The 18,029-nt window shown below is 40.3% G+C and overlaps 1 protein-coding gene and 1 non-coding gene across 2 annotated transcripts; both read right to left on the bottom strand.

Moving 5' to 3' along the window:
* Nucleotides 1-6,333: 6,333 nt before the first annotated feature.
* On the bottom strand, nt 6,334-6,416 carry trnal-cag (transfer RNA leucine (anticodon CAG)). Its single transcript has one exon. It is a non-coding gene; the product is annotated as a tRNA-Leu (tRNA).
* A 1,818-nt stretch (nt 6,417-8,234) lies between these two features.
* Nucleotides 8,235-15,810, bottom strand: phb2a (prohibitin 2a). The gene is made up of 10 exons (XM_030774473.1): nt 15,766-15,810; nt 15,165-15,294; nt 14,609-14,693; nt 13,516-13,595; nt 13,134-13,318; nt 12,375-12,504; nt 11,572-11,675; nt 10,468-10,545; nt 9,364-9,440; nt 8,235-8,901 (listed from the first exon to the last, which is right to left on the bottom strand). The coding sequence occupies exons 1-10, from the start codon at nt 15,784-15,786 to the stop codon at nt 8,883-8,885; spliced, it is 909 nt and encodes a 302-aa protein (XP_030630333.1). The 5' UTR covers nt 15,787-15,810; the 3' UTR covers nt 8,235-8,882.
* Nucleotides 15,811-18,029: the final 2,219 nt, after the last annotated feature.

Raw genomic sequence — 18,029 nt, 5'->3', positions numbered from 1 at the left:
TTTGCAGTCAGACCAATGACCATTCGGATGTGTTACTGTCAGCTAAGCAGGCGCACTATTTTGTACATTACATCAAGAAATGGGGTATTATTGATTATCTGCACAAAAATGAACAAAATATTGTAATAGGAATCACCAAAGCCAGCATCAGTTACAACCTAATAAGTGGAAGTGTGCTCTACCAACTCCACAGCTCATGGAAAGTGAGTAGGCCTACATTTCCCTCTCTATTCAGTGTAGCTGCTTATCTCTGAACAATGCTACAGTCCTAGGAGCAATTAACCTGGTATGGGGTCAATTGACACATTTTTCCATATGAATACAGTTGTGTAGGAGGCAAAAGAAATGCAAAAAAGCTGGTAGTGAGGCAGGCAAACGCTTTCCTTACCATTGTCATGTATCAGAGTCAAAGTCAGACCTAGTGAATGACAATTAGATTTAGTATAACTGATATGCACACAAATTGCCTCCCTCTTTGAAAAAATAGAAACAGAGTATTAAGGACTTAACCCTAAACATATACCCAAACATTACTGGTTAATGTAGTCTGCCAGTCTGAATATGAAAAAATGGATACACACCATTATATCCAAGGCAAACGCAAAGCAAGCTGACATTCTGTGTTATTGGTGGACAAGAAACCAACCATCTGCTTCAGCAACAGCGTGGAATTCAGTGATCGTTCTCAAAGCAGATTGTTGTTCTGGGACGTTTCTAAAGACCTTTTTTGTCTTACGCCTACTCATTTATATAGCACTATACTATACTATACTACACTATTTATACCATAGTATATAGCCTATATATAATATAGTTTAATGCATCAGTGGAAGAGGAATTGTAGGATGTGGGACTAAAACACATATGATTCTGATGGACATTTCAGAGAGGGTCATGAGACAGTACTAGTCTCCTGAGGGAAAACTCTGTCATTGTGTCTCGGAAAGGTGCTGAGTTCTCCTAGTATCCTTTGCACATATCACATGACAGCAGACAATGGCAAACTAACGTTCAGAATTTTCCTTCTTTCTGTCAATATCATATTGATTACTCTGAATTTAAACAATGCTGCATTTCCCACAGAGCCCAGGTAGGCCAAAAGACAAGCCATTCCACATTCAAAACATTACACGCGGCCAAAATAACGGTGCTAGTGAAATATATCTTGGTATTCATTCTTTCCCCGCGAAAAGAGTAAACAGCCGACGTCAAAAATCACAGATGTGACAGTAGGAATATCTGAATGTGATATATTGTGTTAAAATAGAGCGTTCGTCTATTTTTTCAACAAAAAAAGGATGCGAATATATACTTCAGATGTGGTTTCTGCAACGCGGTGGAATATTTGTAATGATCATGGACCAACATGTCGCGGGAGTATTTCCGCACGTCATTGCTGCAGTGAAACAAAGACGGTTTATTGTTCTTCCATGACACGACTTGCAAGGAGCCCTTCGGAACAACGTGAAATGGCGGACCGACGAGAGAGCTAGCAGGGTGAAATCCGACCTAATAACTGCGAGCAAAAGCAAAAACATGGCGAGGAGGCCCCGGATTTGGAGTTGTGCGTCAGAAGAATTTAGATTACAATGGTGGTTGGCTTCTTTGTAACAGTGTTTGATTGTCGGAGACAAGTCGTAAAAAATGTGTAAATTCGAATTAAACTGTATTAACTGGCAGCTAATGATTAGACATATTAGGTAACACACAAACACTTGCACTACTGAAAATACATCAGTAAAAGAATGATACCATGTCCCTTACTATCTTTAATGGTAATGTAACTTAATTGTGTTACGACGTAACAAACGTGATTTCAGCACAACAATATCGACTGGAATCCTGCTTGTAAAAAAAATTCTGAAAACAAAGTATGTGACTGTTGTTGTTACTGCGGAGATGAAAGAAGGAATGTTACAGGTGCAGATTATCTTGTCTGCACATGCCCAAATGTGTTTTGAAAAACTAGTGCCCCCACCTCTGCTTTCAAAAGTCTTTCCTTCCCTCTTTTTACTTGACCATATTAGCTAATTTTTTTATCATCAACTTGTGTTGAAAGTTGTGCCCTAAAACTATATTCAAAATATTTTAAGGTAGCGTACGTTGCTTCAGGCATAGTTTATTAATGACATCCTGCAAGGTATAATAAAACACATGCTCACACAAATATATACACACTAATTATTCACTCAATTTCACTCTGTAAAAGGAGGTTCTTCCCTCCCCCACTGCTCACCCACATGATTTGACTTGGTAGAGGGAAAAAAAGAATACTTCAGAAAAAGGCGGTCTTAGAGTTCAGGATAATAGCAAAAGAGTTTGTCCAAGGGAGAGGTAGGAGGGCCATGTTTATAGAAGTTGGAAGAATAGTTTTATTTATTTATTTCACCTTGTATGGACAACTGAACACATTTGAATGTTGAATGCTGTGGTCTTGAACAATGACAATACACACAATGTGACGTACCAAGGTTAAAAACAATACAACATTCATATTTTGGTACAGAGATCAGGCTAGCACACCCCATTGTCCTCAAATCCATTGACAAAGCAAGTTTGAAAAATTTGGGATTCAGACACTGAATTTCTTTCTTTTTTCTTTTTCTCTCTTTCTCTTCTCTTTTGAGGTGGGGGCTTCCAGAGAATGAAAAAAAAGGTTCCAAGGTGCTTTGGTGTGGAGCCTTCCAAGAGGAAAAGAAATCCTCAGTGAGATATATTTGTAAAAGTGTTTTAGATCAACAAAAGACATTTTAGGATGACTGATGTGGGTGAGGGGGGTAGTCAACAGCAGAAGGGCCTCCTTTCTCCAGCTAATCTAAATCAGCCCCTCCCCCCTTTAACTGTTGTAACTCTAAACCCTTGGGGGAGACCAGCCCAAGAGCGGTGGGAGTGTCCTGTTGATCATCTTATTAAATATTCATCATAATTAAGAAGCATAAAGAGATGGCAGGAGCCCTCTGTTCATTATCACAGAGAAATTAAAATAATGGCGTTTCTTAGCCGTTCACAAAGATACAGAAACTTTTTTCACTGAAACCATTTCCTTCTCTTGCAGACAATAAAAAGAGGAATTGTGTTGAACAGTAAAGATTAGCACACTCACATTCATGAGGCAAACCCATCACAGATACTGGAATATTCATCCATAGAGTGTTTTTTTGTGTAATACAACACAAGGCCCCCAGTCTTGACATTAAGAAGGGCACTACTTAGCACCCACACTGTGTTGGCTTAACATAATGTGGACCATTATGTGGCTGCACCAGCATGTTGGCTCAGGCCTTCCTTTATCACCCTGGGGAAGAGCCCAAAGAGAGCTGAGCTAATCAGCCATGACTCACACGGGTCCTGAGACCCTTAGTGCTTACCATCTGTGCCATGCAGAGAGTCATTAGTCAGAGTGAACCTGATAAAGACACGGGAGACAATAAAGTAAACACAAAAAAGAACAAATGGACCAGGTACCTGTATATATCAAGAAAACTTCTATGGTTTCTGATATATAACCCCCCCCCCCCCCCCCCGCCCCAAATAAAACCCTGGATCAAATGTTCCCACTTTAAAATCACTTTATTTGCCTGTTTACAGCATAAATAATTTGTTAATATAAAGTTCAGTTATCTTCTGTCATGTGGAATGTTTGTGTTTTTGCAGTATGAACGAACCAAGCAAGCATTATTTACATGTATAGGAAATTCAGGAGCATTAGACACATTTCTGGGGCTGTGTGACACCATGTCACTACAGTTCCCTAAGATATTTATGACATCATAATCACCCCGCTGTACAGTCCACTTGGAAAGTCAAATGGGAATTGGTAGACCTCCATATATGGTGAGTGGAATCATAAAAAAAAATAAAATCAACACACAAACAAAATCTGGGTCGTAAAATGAAATGAGCAAGTCTTACAAGATGACAGACGTTGGACTCATGAAATTGAAACAATGTCAATCAAAGTCATTTTTAGTATGATCAAAGTCCTTGGTCATGTGTAGCTGGCTCTATAAATGTCTCACAAAGCAGGTACGTGCATAGAGTCTGATGTGCATTCAGTCTGTGAGTGAGGCGGGTGGGGGAGGACTTACTACTGAGGGCCTGTTTCCTGATACACAATGAAACAGGAAACGCTTGCCACTGCTCTGGACAAACATGATAAGTCCTTATTATTTTCCTTATGGTAGAACCTTTTCCAAATCCGTGTCCCCAAAGATATGGCCAAGACATGGTTTTGAATGGAGACAACAGAAATACCCTTCAGTTGGACGGTGGTCTTTCCTACCTTGTGCTTACTCGCATTATTGAAAATGACAACTTTTCCACTGATATTTCCACTTTATATCTCAGGAGTTAAAGACAGCCAACCACTGATAAATATGAAGATGATTTCAGAAAGTCCTCCCTTGGCACATACCATCCAGCCATGTAAACAGTGACTGTAAACAAACACTTAAGCATTAAAGATTAGGCTCTCTAGACGGGAGTTGGAGTTCTTTTGTGCAATGTGCTGGGTTTACAAATTACAGCTACATACGCAAACCTGCAGAAATGTCATACATAGGTATGAACCACTGGTTAGCGTTAGCAAACTCTACATTCCTGTTAGCATTCCTGTTCTTCCACTGGAGCACAAAGGCGTGAGTGTGCCCTGAGGTACCAGGAAGCATGGAGCAGGGGGGAGAGCAAGGGAAAGTCAGAAAGAAAGAGAAAGAGAGAGAGAGAGAGAAAGAGCCCACCAGAATGGAAAATATTGTCTCTTCCCATGAACTTGTGTTTGGGTGAGTCAGTCATGCTTTTGCAGATTTCCGTACAGCCCACATTCAGAAGCTATCAGCGGCTCCAGCATTAACAGGTTTTGTAAGTTATTCTTAGCAGCATGGGCATACATCTTGTTAGCCAAAAAAAAAAAAAAAGAGAGAGAGAGAGAGAAAAAGAAACCCTCAGGACCGTACCACCAGAGGCAATTTTTTTCCCGCCTGCATACACGCACAGACACACACAATTCACTTTTTGTATCAGGTTAACAGGGAAGATAATGAAAGGAAAAATGACCCATGCTCAGACAATTTGAGTCAAAAAGAAGAAAAGTAACACTAACCAAACTAGGGCAAGCTATCCAAATCCCCTTTGACTATGTAATGAGAGTGCCATAAAAAATGAAGCAGGTTAATTATATCTACTCAGTAAATTAATGTAGAGGCCTGTTCTGCTCTGACTGTGTGGCACCAATTTATTGATACATCTCTTAGGACAGAAATTCAACCTGGAAACCAACAGACTGCAGGAGGAGAGATTCAGCGGCTGATCTGAGCTTTAGCGGAGAATACTCTCATTAGTGAAGTGATGGCAAACAAACTGCATATAGGAACTTTGTGGGGCAAGTCAAACGTCTGCTTGTGTCACACTCCATGACTTGCACAAGGATCAAATCGACAGCACATGTCCAAAAAGCTTTGTTACTGAGGACTGTGTCAAACATTACCCATTTGTGCACAAAGACCTATGTTAGGAGAGAGTGAGGGGCAGTTAAGTTGACCCACCTTATAAATAACTTAATTTGATGAGAAGATTGTACTACGACCTCCTCTGGCCTGCAATTTAAACATTACACCACTCTCTCTGAGGGAAACTGTTGCAAGTTGTAGCATGTACATGAGTGAACAGCAGAGACATCCATCTGAATTTGGAGATGACTCATTAAGCTGGGTTAGCTCTATAGGCCATGCCATATTAAGTTTGAGGTGAGCTGTAAACAACAAGGAAAATCTTGCTTGATGTGATGGTATGACTGTTGGTAATAACACATTCCGGAGATTCGAAAAGTGAAAATAACCTCACCTATGCAAAGCACACAGTGAGACTGTAAAGCACTATATATATATTAACTTCATATGTTCCATGTAGTGAGAGCAATTTGACTATCACAACAACCTCTCTCTAATTATACTCATTATAAATGGATCAGACCGTGAAGATTTCCTGAATCTTGAGTATATGGCGTATGTGTTAATTTAGTTAAGTTCTTTATGGGTCACACACACACACACTAGGAAGAGTGAGCATCTAAATTCAGCCTCTGCATTTGACCCATCCTGTACACATACACTAGGGGCAAGAGCAGTGGGCAGCCGCAGTACTGGGTCTAGGGTGCAGTTGGGCGTTAAGTGCCTTGCTAAAGGGCACTTCAGCTGCGGATAGTGAGGGAGTGTTGGGGGGGGCGGGGGCGCTGTTCACTCACCCCCCCCCCCCCCCCCCCCCCCCCCCCTCCCCCCTCTTTTTCACAAGCCCGCTTTTCTAACTTTTAGGTTAACGGCTGCCCCCAAAAAGACTCGCTGTCAGAAGTGGGATTCGAACCCACGCCTCCAGGGGAGACTGCGACCTGAACGCAGCGCCTTAGACCGCTCGGCCATCCTGACACACAAGGGGCCTATCTTTGGTCTCTGAGCTGTGGCTATAAGTGCCATAGGGCATAAGATCACACAGATTAAGTTTATTGATATGAAATGGTATTTAAATTATTGCAGTTATTAAACTCTAGGTCATGACTTGAGGCGTGATTTGGGTCTAACGCCAATAGTCAATACGCTCTAACAAATACCGGCATAGTCAGTCAAGTCATGTACTCCAAATATTATTGAAAACAAGTTCATCAATAAATACAACTTATGATTGTTGACAGTCACAGTGAAGTAAGATTGCAGAGAAGATGCTGTTGTTGTTTAAGGGCAGATCTTACAAGTGTAAAGTGATCTGTGTTGATCTATAGGACAGAAGAATAAAGCCTTGAAATAGTTGAAAAAGCTGCAACTAAGTGTTTGGTTCAATAGGAACCAAAGATCAAGGTTAATGTGTTGGCTGTTGGCATGGCAACCTCTCGAATCAAAGTGAGGTCAGCATTTCTATGACGACTGACGCTACCAAGGGGTAATCTGGTTTTGTTTATGCATATTCTCAGGTCAGGTTAAGTATATGTGTGTCTGTGTCTGTGTGATGGAGAGGGGTGAGGGGTGGGGTTGGGGGTGGCGGGGTCACCAGTGAGAGTGAGACGTCAGCAGCTTTTCCTCTGAGCTCTTTATGCATTTTAGTGCTTATGTGTGGCAAGGCACGCCTGGCAGATCAGAGGCAAACTAACTGTGGATTAACAATGTGGTTGTAAAAGCACTCAAAACCAGGTCAGGAGAAATGGTGCCTCTGTATATGATGATACAACTGCTAAACACACACATACAAGTGTTGACGTACATATGGTCAAACATACATCACGGGTACATACCTTCTCACATTTAAGAGCTGGATTGTGGAATTGTGCATGGAGTACATGCATTCTTCCTGCAGGCGCTTGGTCCGCATTCAAAAGATACCTCTCTGTCCTATAGGCTGAGGGGTAAAGAGTGGGAGGGCCTGTTTTGCCAAAGACATCCTCCTCCTCACACCCCCCTGCTTTACTCAAAGGAGAATTTCTGAGGTACAAAAAACATCCCTCTTAACAGCCACCCTGCTAGAGTGTATTCACTTTGATCCAGTGAGGGTTTTTTTTTTCTCTTCTTTGAAAATGAGTGGCTGTGTCATTATGTTGACCGTACTGAAACCTGAACAAAAACAATCAGCTGTACTCTAGGTCAGAGGAAGGTAGTATACAGACACAGACATACACACACACACACACAAACACACCAACAAAGAACGCCTCCAATGGCGTTTCCTCTCTTTGCTGTAGTAGTTCTTTTATCTTAACATGCCGCTGGAGGGCTTCTCAAAGCAGGAGCAGCATTGTGCAACCCACCCCTACCCCCTTCCCAAAACGAAATTTGGTAGCTTTGTATTTGGTGCCACCTACAGACACACTGGTAAAACACACATCTCCGCAGAATGTTTTACACCGCTGTCTCTTACTTACTGTCTTGGGAGCTCAAAAGAACTGCACATTTTGCTCTAGCTGCGTGCTAACAAATCTATTCCATGCCTACTACACAACTACCTATCTATCTACAATTGTTTCGATTGTCAAAAAAAACTCAATAATTGTCAAAAACCTTCTATGTCACTAGAGCCATGAAGATCAGCGAGCAAGATTCTGCACTATCGGAGAAATGTAAAACGGCAATTACATTTCCGTATCAAAGCTGAGTGTTTGCTAAAGCTATCCGTGTTTTGAAATTACAAGCTCACATTCAAGTGATGCTTTAAAACAAACAAACAAACAAGCAAACAAACGAGGCTTCACATAGTTTGTCTCCAAAACATAACATTTAATCAAACACCTCTTCAGCGCTTCGGTCTCTGCCAGGGTTTACACTGATTGGTGGGAAGAAAAAAAAAAACCCTTTGAACTTAACAGCTGGAAACACACAGTGTGAAAACATACTGTAAACAACAGTCAGCAACATTCTAGTTGAGTGGCCTCTTCAGAACACCTTATTTAAGTTTTCACAAGAGTGATCTTTTCAACATGAAATGAAAATTAGCATAACCAGCCATGGGTTTAAAGCTTGACCTTCTCACGTTACTTGCACCATATCCTGTTTCAGATCAATTCTTTACTGATGACTAAATTTCACAGAAAGCGTATGAGGCCTAAAAATGTATGTGTTGTGTTCTCTGATGACGTTAATGTCCACTCTTCCGTATGGTAGTGCTACGAAACATTTCTGAGATGTAAATTCTTATGTTGAGCTGAGTGACCAAAGTGCTTACTGCTGGTGTGTGTGTGTGTGTGTGTGTGTTGTTTCAGGCCACCCAACCCAGTCCAAACTGAGACCGCTGCTGCAGAGACAGGCACTGTTTGAGGAGTTTAGACACTCATAACGACGATGATAGATACAACGGGTCACCGCGGTCCGCTAATGTATGGAATGCGTATGCTTTCCCAGGGCGAGTCATTTTCACTTCCCCAATGATAAACTGAAAGAGAAAGGGGAAAAAAAAAATCACATTAATGTTAAAAAAAAGGGAAAGAAAAGTAAAACACCACAAATGAGTTGTGTCAGTAACACAAAAGCACATGAAAACCATCATCTTCACTGAGGCTTGGACAGTTTTTAGCCAGCGGTGCTAAACCCCGCCCACAACAGGAGGACATAAAAAGGAGGGAAAATATAGTTTGACAAGAGGGTGTTGAATGAGAAGGGTTACGCAAGATCAGCATCCCTCCATCACATGCAGACTACGCTGACCCGAACTGTTTTCGAGGCGAGAACGCGGCCATTAGCGCTGGCGCTGTTCTCCGCGTCTCTTTAAGGAAAATGGAAGCCTTGAAAGCGCTCAGTCGTCGTGCCCCACTGCCAAAGATGGCGCGACTCTTTCGAAACATGAACGTTTTGGGGTTGATTATGCAGTTTGGAGCCCGAGAGGATCTGAGCTTACTTGTTGAAAGAGTCGTCTTGGAGATTCAACACAAGGCTGTCTGCATTCAGGTACACCTTGTTCTGTGACTGAGCCACCTGGAGAGGGAAACAGTGAAAGAGAAGGAGAGAGAGAGGGAGGGAGGGAGAGAGAGAGAGGGAGGGAGGGAAGGAGAGAGAGAGAGAGAGAGAGAGACCTTTCAAAGACTGATTGTTTTAGAGGCTGTAAAAGATCTCTTCACCAGTTATGTTTGTGTATTTCCTGAAAAAAAAACCCCTCAAAATTATTACTCACTTAAGTAATCAAAATCACCTAATCCTTAATTTTGTGACATAATGGTTATCAAAATCGGTATAAAAGCTATTGTACAATTACTTTTCTGTGTCAAGTTGTTCTGTCCAGTACACAGACTGGTCATACCACTCAGTGTACTCAGCAGAAAGAAGTGCATTTTGATTGAACAAATATAATAAAATAAAATGTAGCATGCTTCAGATTTGGTCCATTTGCTGGCTGTGTTTCAAATGCAGGTTATTTAATTGATAATTAATTGATATCATTACATAATCAGAATTGTGATAAAAAATAAAAAAAAAAACATCATCATAAAAATCAAAATTCATGTACTCCCACTGGCAGCTAACTTCATATTCTAGCAAATGATTGTGTTTTTGTTTTTTTTTGTACTCCAATTTAAATAGTTCTGTTTATGACTGCAACAGTAGCATTCGTACAAATATTGCTTTTTCCCTTGAAGTTGTTTAAAAACTCCTTCGACCTTCACTACTTTTTACTTTTTATCCTGAAAAAGCTGAACCAGTCCTGAAAGTCTGACCAACGAGAATTACTGAGGAACAGACGTCAAGTGCCATGCAGTAAACATGCTATTATTTTCTTACGTTCAAACACTAACTTACAAACACGCCTTTTGACAGGTTCCAAATGAAGGGTTTATATAAAAACAAAGATTTAATCAGAAAAATGCTGAATGCAAAATGCTGTTCTTTGAGCTAAAGAACAGCTGTCTGAAATTTTGAGACTAATTATCTCCACTCAACACCTGTCTGACACTCTTTCACAAGGCTGGTAACACGATACAACGTTGACGCAGTCGATCGGTCATACCGTCTTGGCAATGTTCTGGGCAGCTCTGATCCTCCTCAGCTTCAGGTAGCCAGGATTCTTCGTAACAGCTTCCCCCAACTGTGTCAATCATAATAAACAAGCTCTCAGTATCAGTCAGTTATACTGGCACCATGTTGATGCTAGTTTTTGGCTGCTGCTTTAGCTCACAGTTTCCCTCAGAGACATTGATCTGGGGCTTTTTTTTTAAGTGCTACACTGACTTCAAATAACAACTATGGTCATAGTCAACAAATCTGTTTTCTTTTTTTTTTCTGAGGACACTGCGTATAAAGTAATATCAACAGGACAGATTTTTGGCTAAATAAAGGAAAGTTCTAGATTACAGTACCACAGGTCACCAACACTGGGCAGTCTACATCAGAAAACAGATTCAGATTAAAACTCTGGCGTTAAGCCAAAGCAGTCTTTCAAAAGAACTCAGATATACAAGAACAATTTGCTAACATGAGTTCATTGTCAACACACAGATACAGTTTAGGGCAAGTAATTATTGGCATTTAATACTATCATGGACAATATAGACATAACTGCCAAAATAAAGTGAAGACTAGGACATGAGGGGTACAGAGCAGGGAGCAAATGTGTTCATATGGGTGTTCATCCTGACTTATATTATATAGTTAATACCTATCATGCTTGGGTCTATGAATATATTTTCGGAGTGGTTTGATGAGCATAAAAACACCATTTTGATTAGACAATAGGTCAAAAAAAGGTCAGTAAGCAAGTGATGAAGTGCTGCAACATTTAGACAGAGAGAGATCTGCCAGTGAGTAAATGTGGCTATAAAAGCATAAATATACTGTGAATATACAAAAACCAAATGCAGATGTACAGTCATACAATTTTTGCACTTGCTTTGAGCTCAAAGTCCTACTTAGTCACTTTATGTTGGCTTTGTTTTCATCTTGGTGGTTATCTGTGTACTAAAATAGATGAAAGATGAGGAATTGAAAGTCACTTTTAAAAGAGGGTACAGTTGACAGCTATATAGTGTTTATGTGTGTGTGAGAGAGTGAGAGAGAGAGAGAGAGAGAGAGAGAGAGAGAGAGAGAGAAACAGACATTACAGGAGGACTTTTACCATTTTAGCAGCTTCGGCTTCTCCTTCAGCCTGAATGATTTTCTGTTTCTGGTCCTGCTTTGCCTTCTCCACATAAAACTGGGCTCTCTGAGCCTCCTGCTGGGCTACACACACGCACACACACACACACAAACACAGAGATATATTACTATCATCACAGATATTTCATGCCCTTGCCAAAACTGTTCAGTGATCAGTAGCCACCAGTCGAATTACTACATTTCTAGTATTTGTGGCTGACAGATGTGCAAATAACTGTTCACGGTAAAAAATAAATCACTGCACACGTGAATGGTTGAATGTATATGTTCAGCATGGCAGCTCCATGTGTCAACAGACAGTCAGATCAAAGCCATGCAGGCACTGAAAAAGACAAGGGTGCGCTCTTGTGGTCTGAAATGTAACTACAGAAATACTTATTATATTTATGTGTGTATGTATGATATACATTTATATAATACATACAGATCCTCCCTTAAATGACATACGCTTTTGAGTTCCTGTACAAAAGTCTCTAGATGACTAACATGAATTATTATAGTAGGTCATGCATCTAAGCAGACAGAAAACATGCTGTCCGCTTCATAATCCAGAAAAATATCTTTACAGTAATTCAGTTTCTCTTGTACCTATTTACTTATAGTTTTCAAAAGAGAAACTGAAACCAAAGTCTAATATAAAGTGAAAAATGAGGTGAGAGGCAGTCCAGTAGATGGTAGAGTGGTAAAAAACAGTCTGTGTGTGTGTGTGTGTGTAAGTCAAGCTGAAACTCCAGGCCTGTGATCACTGTTGTAGGTCCTTACCGACTTGCTTGGCCTCCACGGCGGCTGTGTACTCCTTACTGAAGCTCAGTTCTGTGATGGCCACGTCATCCAGGATGATATTGAAATCTTTGGCTCTTTCAATGAGCTCACGCCTGATGAGCAAAGACACCTGAACACACACACACACTCATAGTCAAATATATATATACATTACGTTTAAATCTATAGACAGGGAGGGTGTTTTCTATAATACCACTGTCTGCAGACCAGCTGTATATTAGAAATATGTCAGGATAGATGAAAAGTGGGAGTAAACTTCATTTAACTGGTGGCTTTTTGCTTTTTAGTATGAGTTTCTATGTATGCATCTCTGTTTCATCACACAGATGACTAAAAGATTCCAAAAATAGTTCTAGTATAAACAGTTGCAATATAAATATATAAGTTGCAGCAAAAACCAAAAATAGTTGATATTTTGAATGAGCCTTCCCTCCAAAGGCTTCTCCTACATAAGCTCGCATTTTTCACACAGTGAATTGTTGTTGATATAAAGCTAATTTATGCACAACAGTGTACGCATGTACCCACGATGAATGCAGGGGGAAAAAATCCTATGAGGCCAGCATCTATCAATCACTGTGACCACAGACTACTGAAATTCTTTTCAGCAATTTAAAACCGTGCATCAGAGTCTTTTCCTCCGACTTGGACTCGTGTTAGTGAGTGAAACAGAGAGAGAAAGAAAGAAAGAAAGAAAGAAAGAAAGAAAGAAAGAAAGAAAAAGAAAAGAAACAGTACCTGTGCTCTCTGAGTGATGAGCTGAGAGGCATTAAACTTGGCCACCACACTCTTTAACACCTCGTTAACGATCGAGGGCAACACTCGTTCATCGTAGTCCTTCCCCAGCTGCTGGTACATGGTGGGCAGGTTGGAGGCCATGGGGCGAGACAGAACACGCAAAGCGATGTTCACCATCTGAAGGTCTGTATGAGGGGAGGGGGAACAGTCAGTGCTCAGAGCCCCATGTGAAGGTCGAATGTTTGTTAGTTTGTATGTCAGCGAGGAGTCGAGTGAAGCTGGGCCAAGGCAAGCGGGACATGGACAAACTAGGCAGACACGAGTTGTTTTAAAATCTGGAAATGGTGTGGTCACCCTGCTCAGATATGGAAGGAAAAGTTACCTTTGCTTCCAGTGAGCGAAGAGATCTTCCTCGGTCTTGCTCGGATGTCGTAAATAATAGGATACTGAAACCATGGTATCCTGTTGAGATGAGGAAAGAATATGTTTGTTGCCTAGGTAACTGATTCATTAACACAGACCCTCTTCGTCTGCAACAACTAGGGCTGCACGATATGGAAAAAATATACGACATAAGATAAACTTGTTGGATATCATGAGGGTGGTGTAAGATGCGATGAAACAAATACTGAAGTGTACAATTTCAGTGTCACTCTGATTGTACAATCTATAAGTACAGGCCCTGAATATGAACTGATCTTGTTTGCTGTAAATTGAAATAAAAATATTTCCAAGTATTTTTTCAGTTTATTAAACAGCTAACACAACTCAACATGTTTTGTACAAAACTTGCATTTGTGCATAGTCATCTCCTTCATGACCAAAGTATTGCCACACGATGGATGTACATCCTTTTTTCGGTACCCAATCTCCTGCTGTTGCTCCACTTACATTCTCAGTCTCCGACTACTCACTTCAGTGGTTTGTTGCTCGACTGTTTTGCATGGTTTGTGCATCTCTTTGCAGTTCTCTGCTTGTTCCTGTCTAATTTCATCACTGTGTACACAAGTCCATGCACATTAGACTTGTTTGCAGGTGATGCTAGAATAGGTCTATTTCTCTGCCCTATGTCTCTCCAACTTTAAACTGTCAACTTTCCGGCTTTATGAACCTCGGCAGTGGTGATATCGCAGCCTTTTGCAATGTGTTTATCATGGGTGTTCAGATTGCGATGGTGATAAAAATACGATACATAGTGCAGCCCTTGCAACACCAACACCAATGGCAACAGCAACAATGACAACAACAAAACAATCTGACCAATGTGTTTTTGCTCAACTCACAAAACAGGGAAAATCTTTTTTTTTTTTTTTAATGAATAGATTTAGTTCAAACAGAAATAATTGCTAACTGTTTTAATTACTCTCCATAAACTGTGTGGTCTGCACCATGCAGACTCGGTATGAAATACTGAAACCCTGCTCACAGATTCGGAGCCTGTGATTGACATAGAGGCAACTGACAGTGATTTGTACCTGAAGTGGAGTCCCTCTGTCTGCACAGTGTCCATCTGCATTCCCCCAATCCTGTTGAAAATGATGGCTCTCTGACCACCTTCCACTGCAGCAACATACGGAACAAGATTAATGATGAGATATCGCACAACAGCAAAAACGTGACGTACAACATTTTTTTCAAGTATTTCCATATTCATTTTGAAGAAATTTTTTGCATGGAGCACTTAAGTCTTGGACGAATTTTTACACAGGCAGTAATGGATTAACAGCAATCATGAGAAGTGACATCTGGAAGTACAAACACATTGCTGCAATAAAAACCTTTGGCCAAACAGTCAACAAAACCTTCTGGTTTTGTCATATGAGCTCTTATGTTTTGTTTTGTTTTTTTTATCTTATCATTTCTATATTAAATGTTTTATTACTCAGTACAGAAATGCCTGATAGTGTTTGTATCAGAGGCATTATATAAATATATGTATTTGTTCAATAAACACAAAGCAAAACTAAGAACTGATGATGGTAGCATTTCTCGAATTAACGGTATGATATTTAAAGTCGTAACGTCACCCACCTGTGTATGTGGCCTCTTTCACTCCATAGGCAAGTGCTCCTGCTCCAATGAGCAGTTTAACTCCCAGTCCAGCGCCTCTAGGACCGGAGGACATTCTCCCTGCTATCTGCCTCAGCTGCTGTAGAAAACCCTGATAAGGAGGGAGAGACAGAGGTAGAAAAAGCCGCGAGTTAAATGAGAAATTACTCAGGCAAAAGACGCATAAGAGAACTGACCAGACGGTGATGGCCAAAAATACACTGGCTGTCTTCTTAATTGAGCTAACATGACTTCTCAGAACAAATATTTTACATATCAAAATAAATTTTACAAATTAAACAGAACACTGTACATTGTAGAATGCATGTCCTGGACACTCAGTTAAAACCCGATAACTTTGGAAGAACAGTTATTCAATGTCACATCAGTGTTATCAGTTGCATATCGCTAGCTACACAGCTAAACGGTGTCCTGTTGCTAGATTTGTGAGACCACTGGGGTGTGTTAAAAATTGTTGGATGGAAAACATATTCTAGATCGGCGGGAATGTTACAGCACTTACAGCACACGATAAATTAGTTCAATTTATATCGCTGATATAAAAAGATAAACTACAACTTACTCCAGGGTCTTTATTCGCCATGCCGTCTCCTGTCCTGATACGTAATTTGTGACAGTCCAAGGTCGTAATGAAGCACTTCCTGTTCGTTAAGCATCATGGAACTTGTAGTATTAAAGCAGCCAAACGCTTCGACGGTTACGCACATAACGTGATTGATATTTCATTATTTTATTGAAATGTCGAAGGAGCTTGATTTCTTATTTTATGACCTGTAGAAAAATAATATTTTAAACAGATAATGACAAGAGAGCAAAACAACACCTTGTTACATATAATTTCCAGGAGATGGCAGTATAGGTATTTTCGCACTGCACAGCATCTCAGCAGTATGATCTGACTGAAAGAAGAAAATTCCTGCCATAAACAATAAGAAACCATCTATCCATTTATTTAGCAGAGTAATAACTGATTTTTGCTCCTCACGTTCTCTCTGTAATATTAACATGTATACTTTACATTCACATTTTTAAGGACTTAATTTACAGTCCTGAACTTCTGATGACATTAAGAACCTCAAAATCCATGCAGGAGTGATGTCTTCTTATTACTGCTGTTTACAGCTGCACGCACCAAGAACTTTCATTGATAATGGGCATATAGAGTTTAAAATACTTTCTGCACAATTCATATATCTATTTTTAGATTGATTCAACTCTTAAGTATAAAATAATCTAATGTCTTGGTACATTTCAACAAAACAATGAGGAAGAGTACAGTGCCCAAAACTGCTGGGAGCCTCATGCTCTGAGTACCTCTGTGCTGTTGTTTCTGTTGCTTGTTTGCTCTCACTTCTTATTTGGATGCTGATTTTACCGGGGAAACAGGTGTGTTCCCTCATCAAGTAGTCAGAAACAGCAGTGGTCAGCTGATGTGAAAACCAGCAGGGCTGCAGGCCTTGAGGACTAAATTTGGATAACCCTGTTTTAATTTCACTTATATGTTCCATGAATACACAGTTTGCTCATACCTTTGTGAGTTGTGGCCCACTTCCCAATATGAAATATTAAGATGGACAGCTGAAACAGAATACTGAAGTTATATCAGATTCACTCTCTTAGTAAAATAAGTGGAGCTCCATTCTTAGTAATCCCCTGTATCATTGCTACACATAACATTAAATTATTTGTCATATATACTTAGACAGTTTGACTGAACTGATATCCATCTCCCATGCTGCAAATTGCTCTTTGTTAAGTGTCACTGGCTGAACTTTGGGTACCAGTGGCTTGTATGCACGTGATAGTTCACTGACAGATGGCCCTGGGACTGAAGCCATGGGAAGAGTTAGAGCCTCTACTGCAGTGTCTGACACCATGTCTGACATGGTGACTCCTACATCTGCCAGGTGAGACAGCAGAGAAGCCTCTCCTTCACTGCCTCCAGCCTGTCAAACAACAAAGGCCCTGACCTCAGATTGGCTGGCTGCCACATCCAGACACATCTCTCCACCACCCTCTTTGACACACTACATCATCCCAAATAAGTAAATTGATTTTCTTTTTTTATTATTATTCTGGTAATCTGGTGGCATATTGAGATTAAGGGAAAGTGAGTATTACTTCACCTTGACAAAGAAGTGCTTGAATTAGATTTTTGCTTGCCATACAACTAAAGCCCAGAGGAAGAAAAGGGTTAGCAGCCCAGAACGGCTAATAAATAGTGTTGAGATGAAGGTGTAATGAAACCAGTGACAAAGTGATATTAAATCCTTTTCAGATGCTCCTATTTCCAGCCATTCATGTCAGTGTTAACAAAAGTTTGCAACCAGTACAAAATAGATTAGATTGTACCATGTAAGGACCATCAAACAGGCAGGTGGCCATGTCACAAAAAACAACAAAATTATACCCAGAGTCTTTTTATGAATCTGCCGATCCATCTTGAGAAAAGAAACAAAAAAAACAAACAAACACACACACACACACACACACACACAACCTGAGCAAAGGATACTGGCAGGAGGTGGATTTGACCAAACCATGACATGAGTATGAATGAAAAATAGAAAATAGTTTCAGGTGAAAAATATTTGATTTCAATCACTCTTTAGAGATGAGATTTAACAACAACAACAAAAAAGGCAGCAGATTTGCAGCTTTGGGATTATTTATTTATTTACCATTACATTAATCTCTCAGACCCATTTTTTGTTGTGCCAGAATCAGGTCTCTTGTGTATGAGTGATGATGGGAGTCATGTGACATATAGCATCTGGCCAGATGTTCCACGCAGCTCAGAATCAGAGCCCTGCACATCCCTTACTT

The sequence above is a fragment of the Chanos chanos genome, chromosome 5, assembly GCF_902362185.1.
Source record: "Chanos chanos chromosome 5, fChaCha1.1, whole genome shotgun sequence".
Classification (NCBI taxonomy): Eukaryota; Metazoa; Chordata; class Actinopteri; order Gonorynchiformes; family Chanidae; genus Chanos; species Chanos chanos.
This window is presented reverse-complemented; position numbering and strand designations above follow the sequence as displayed.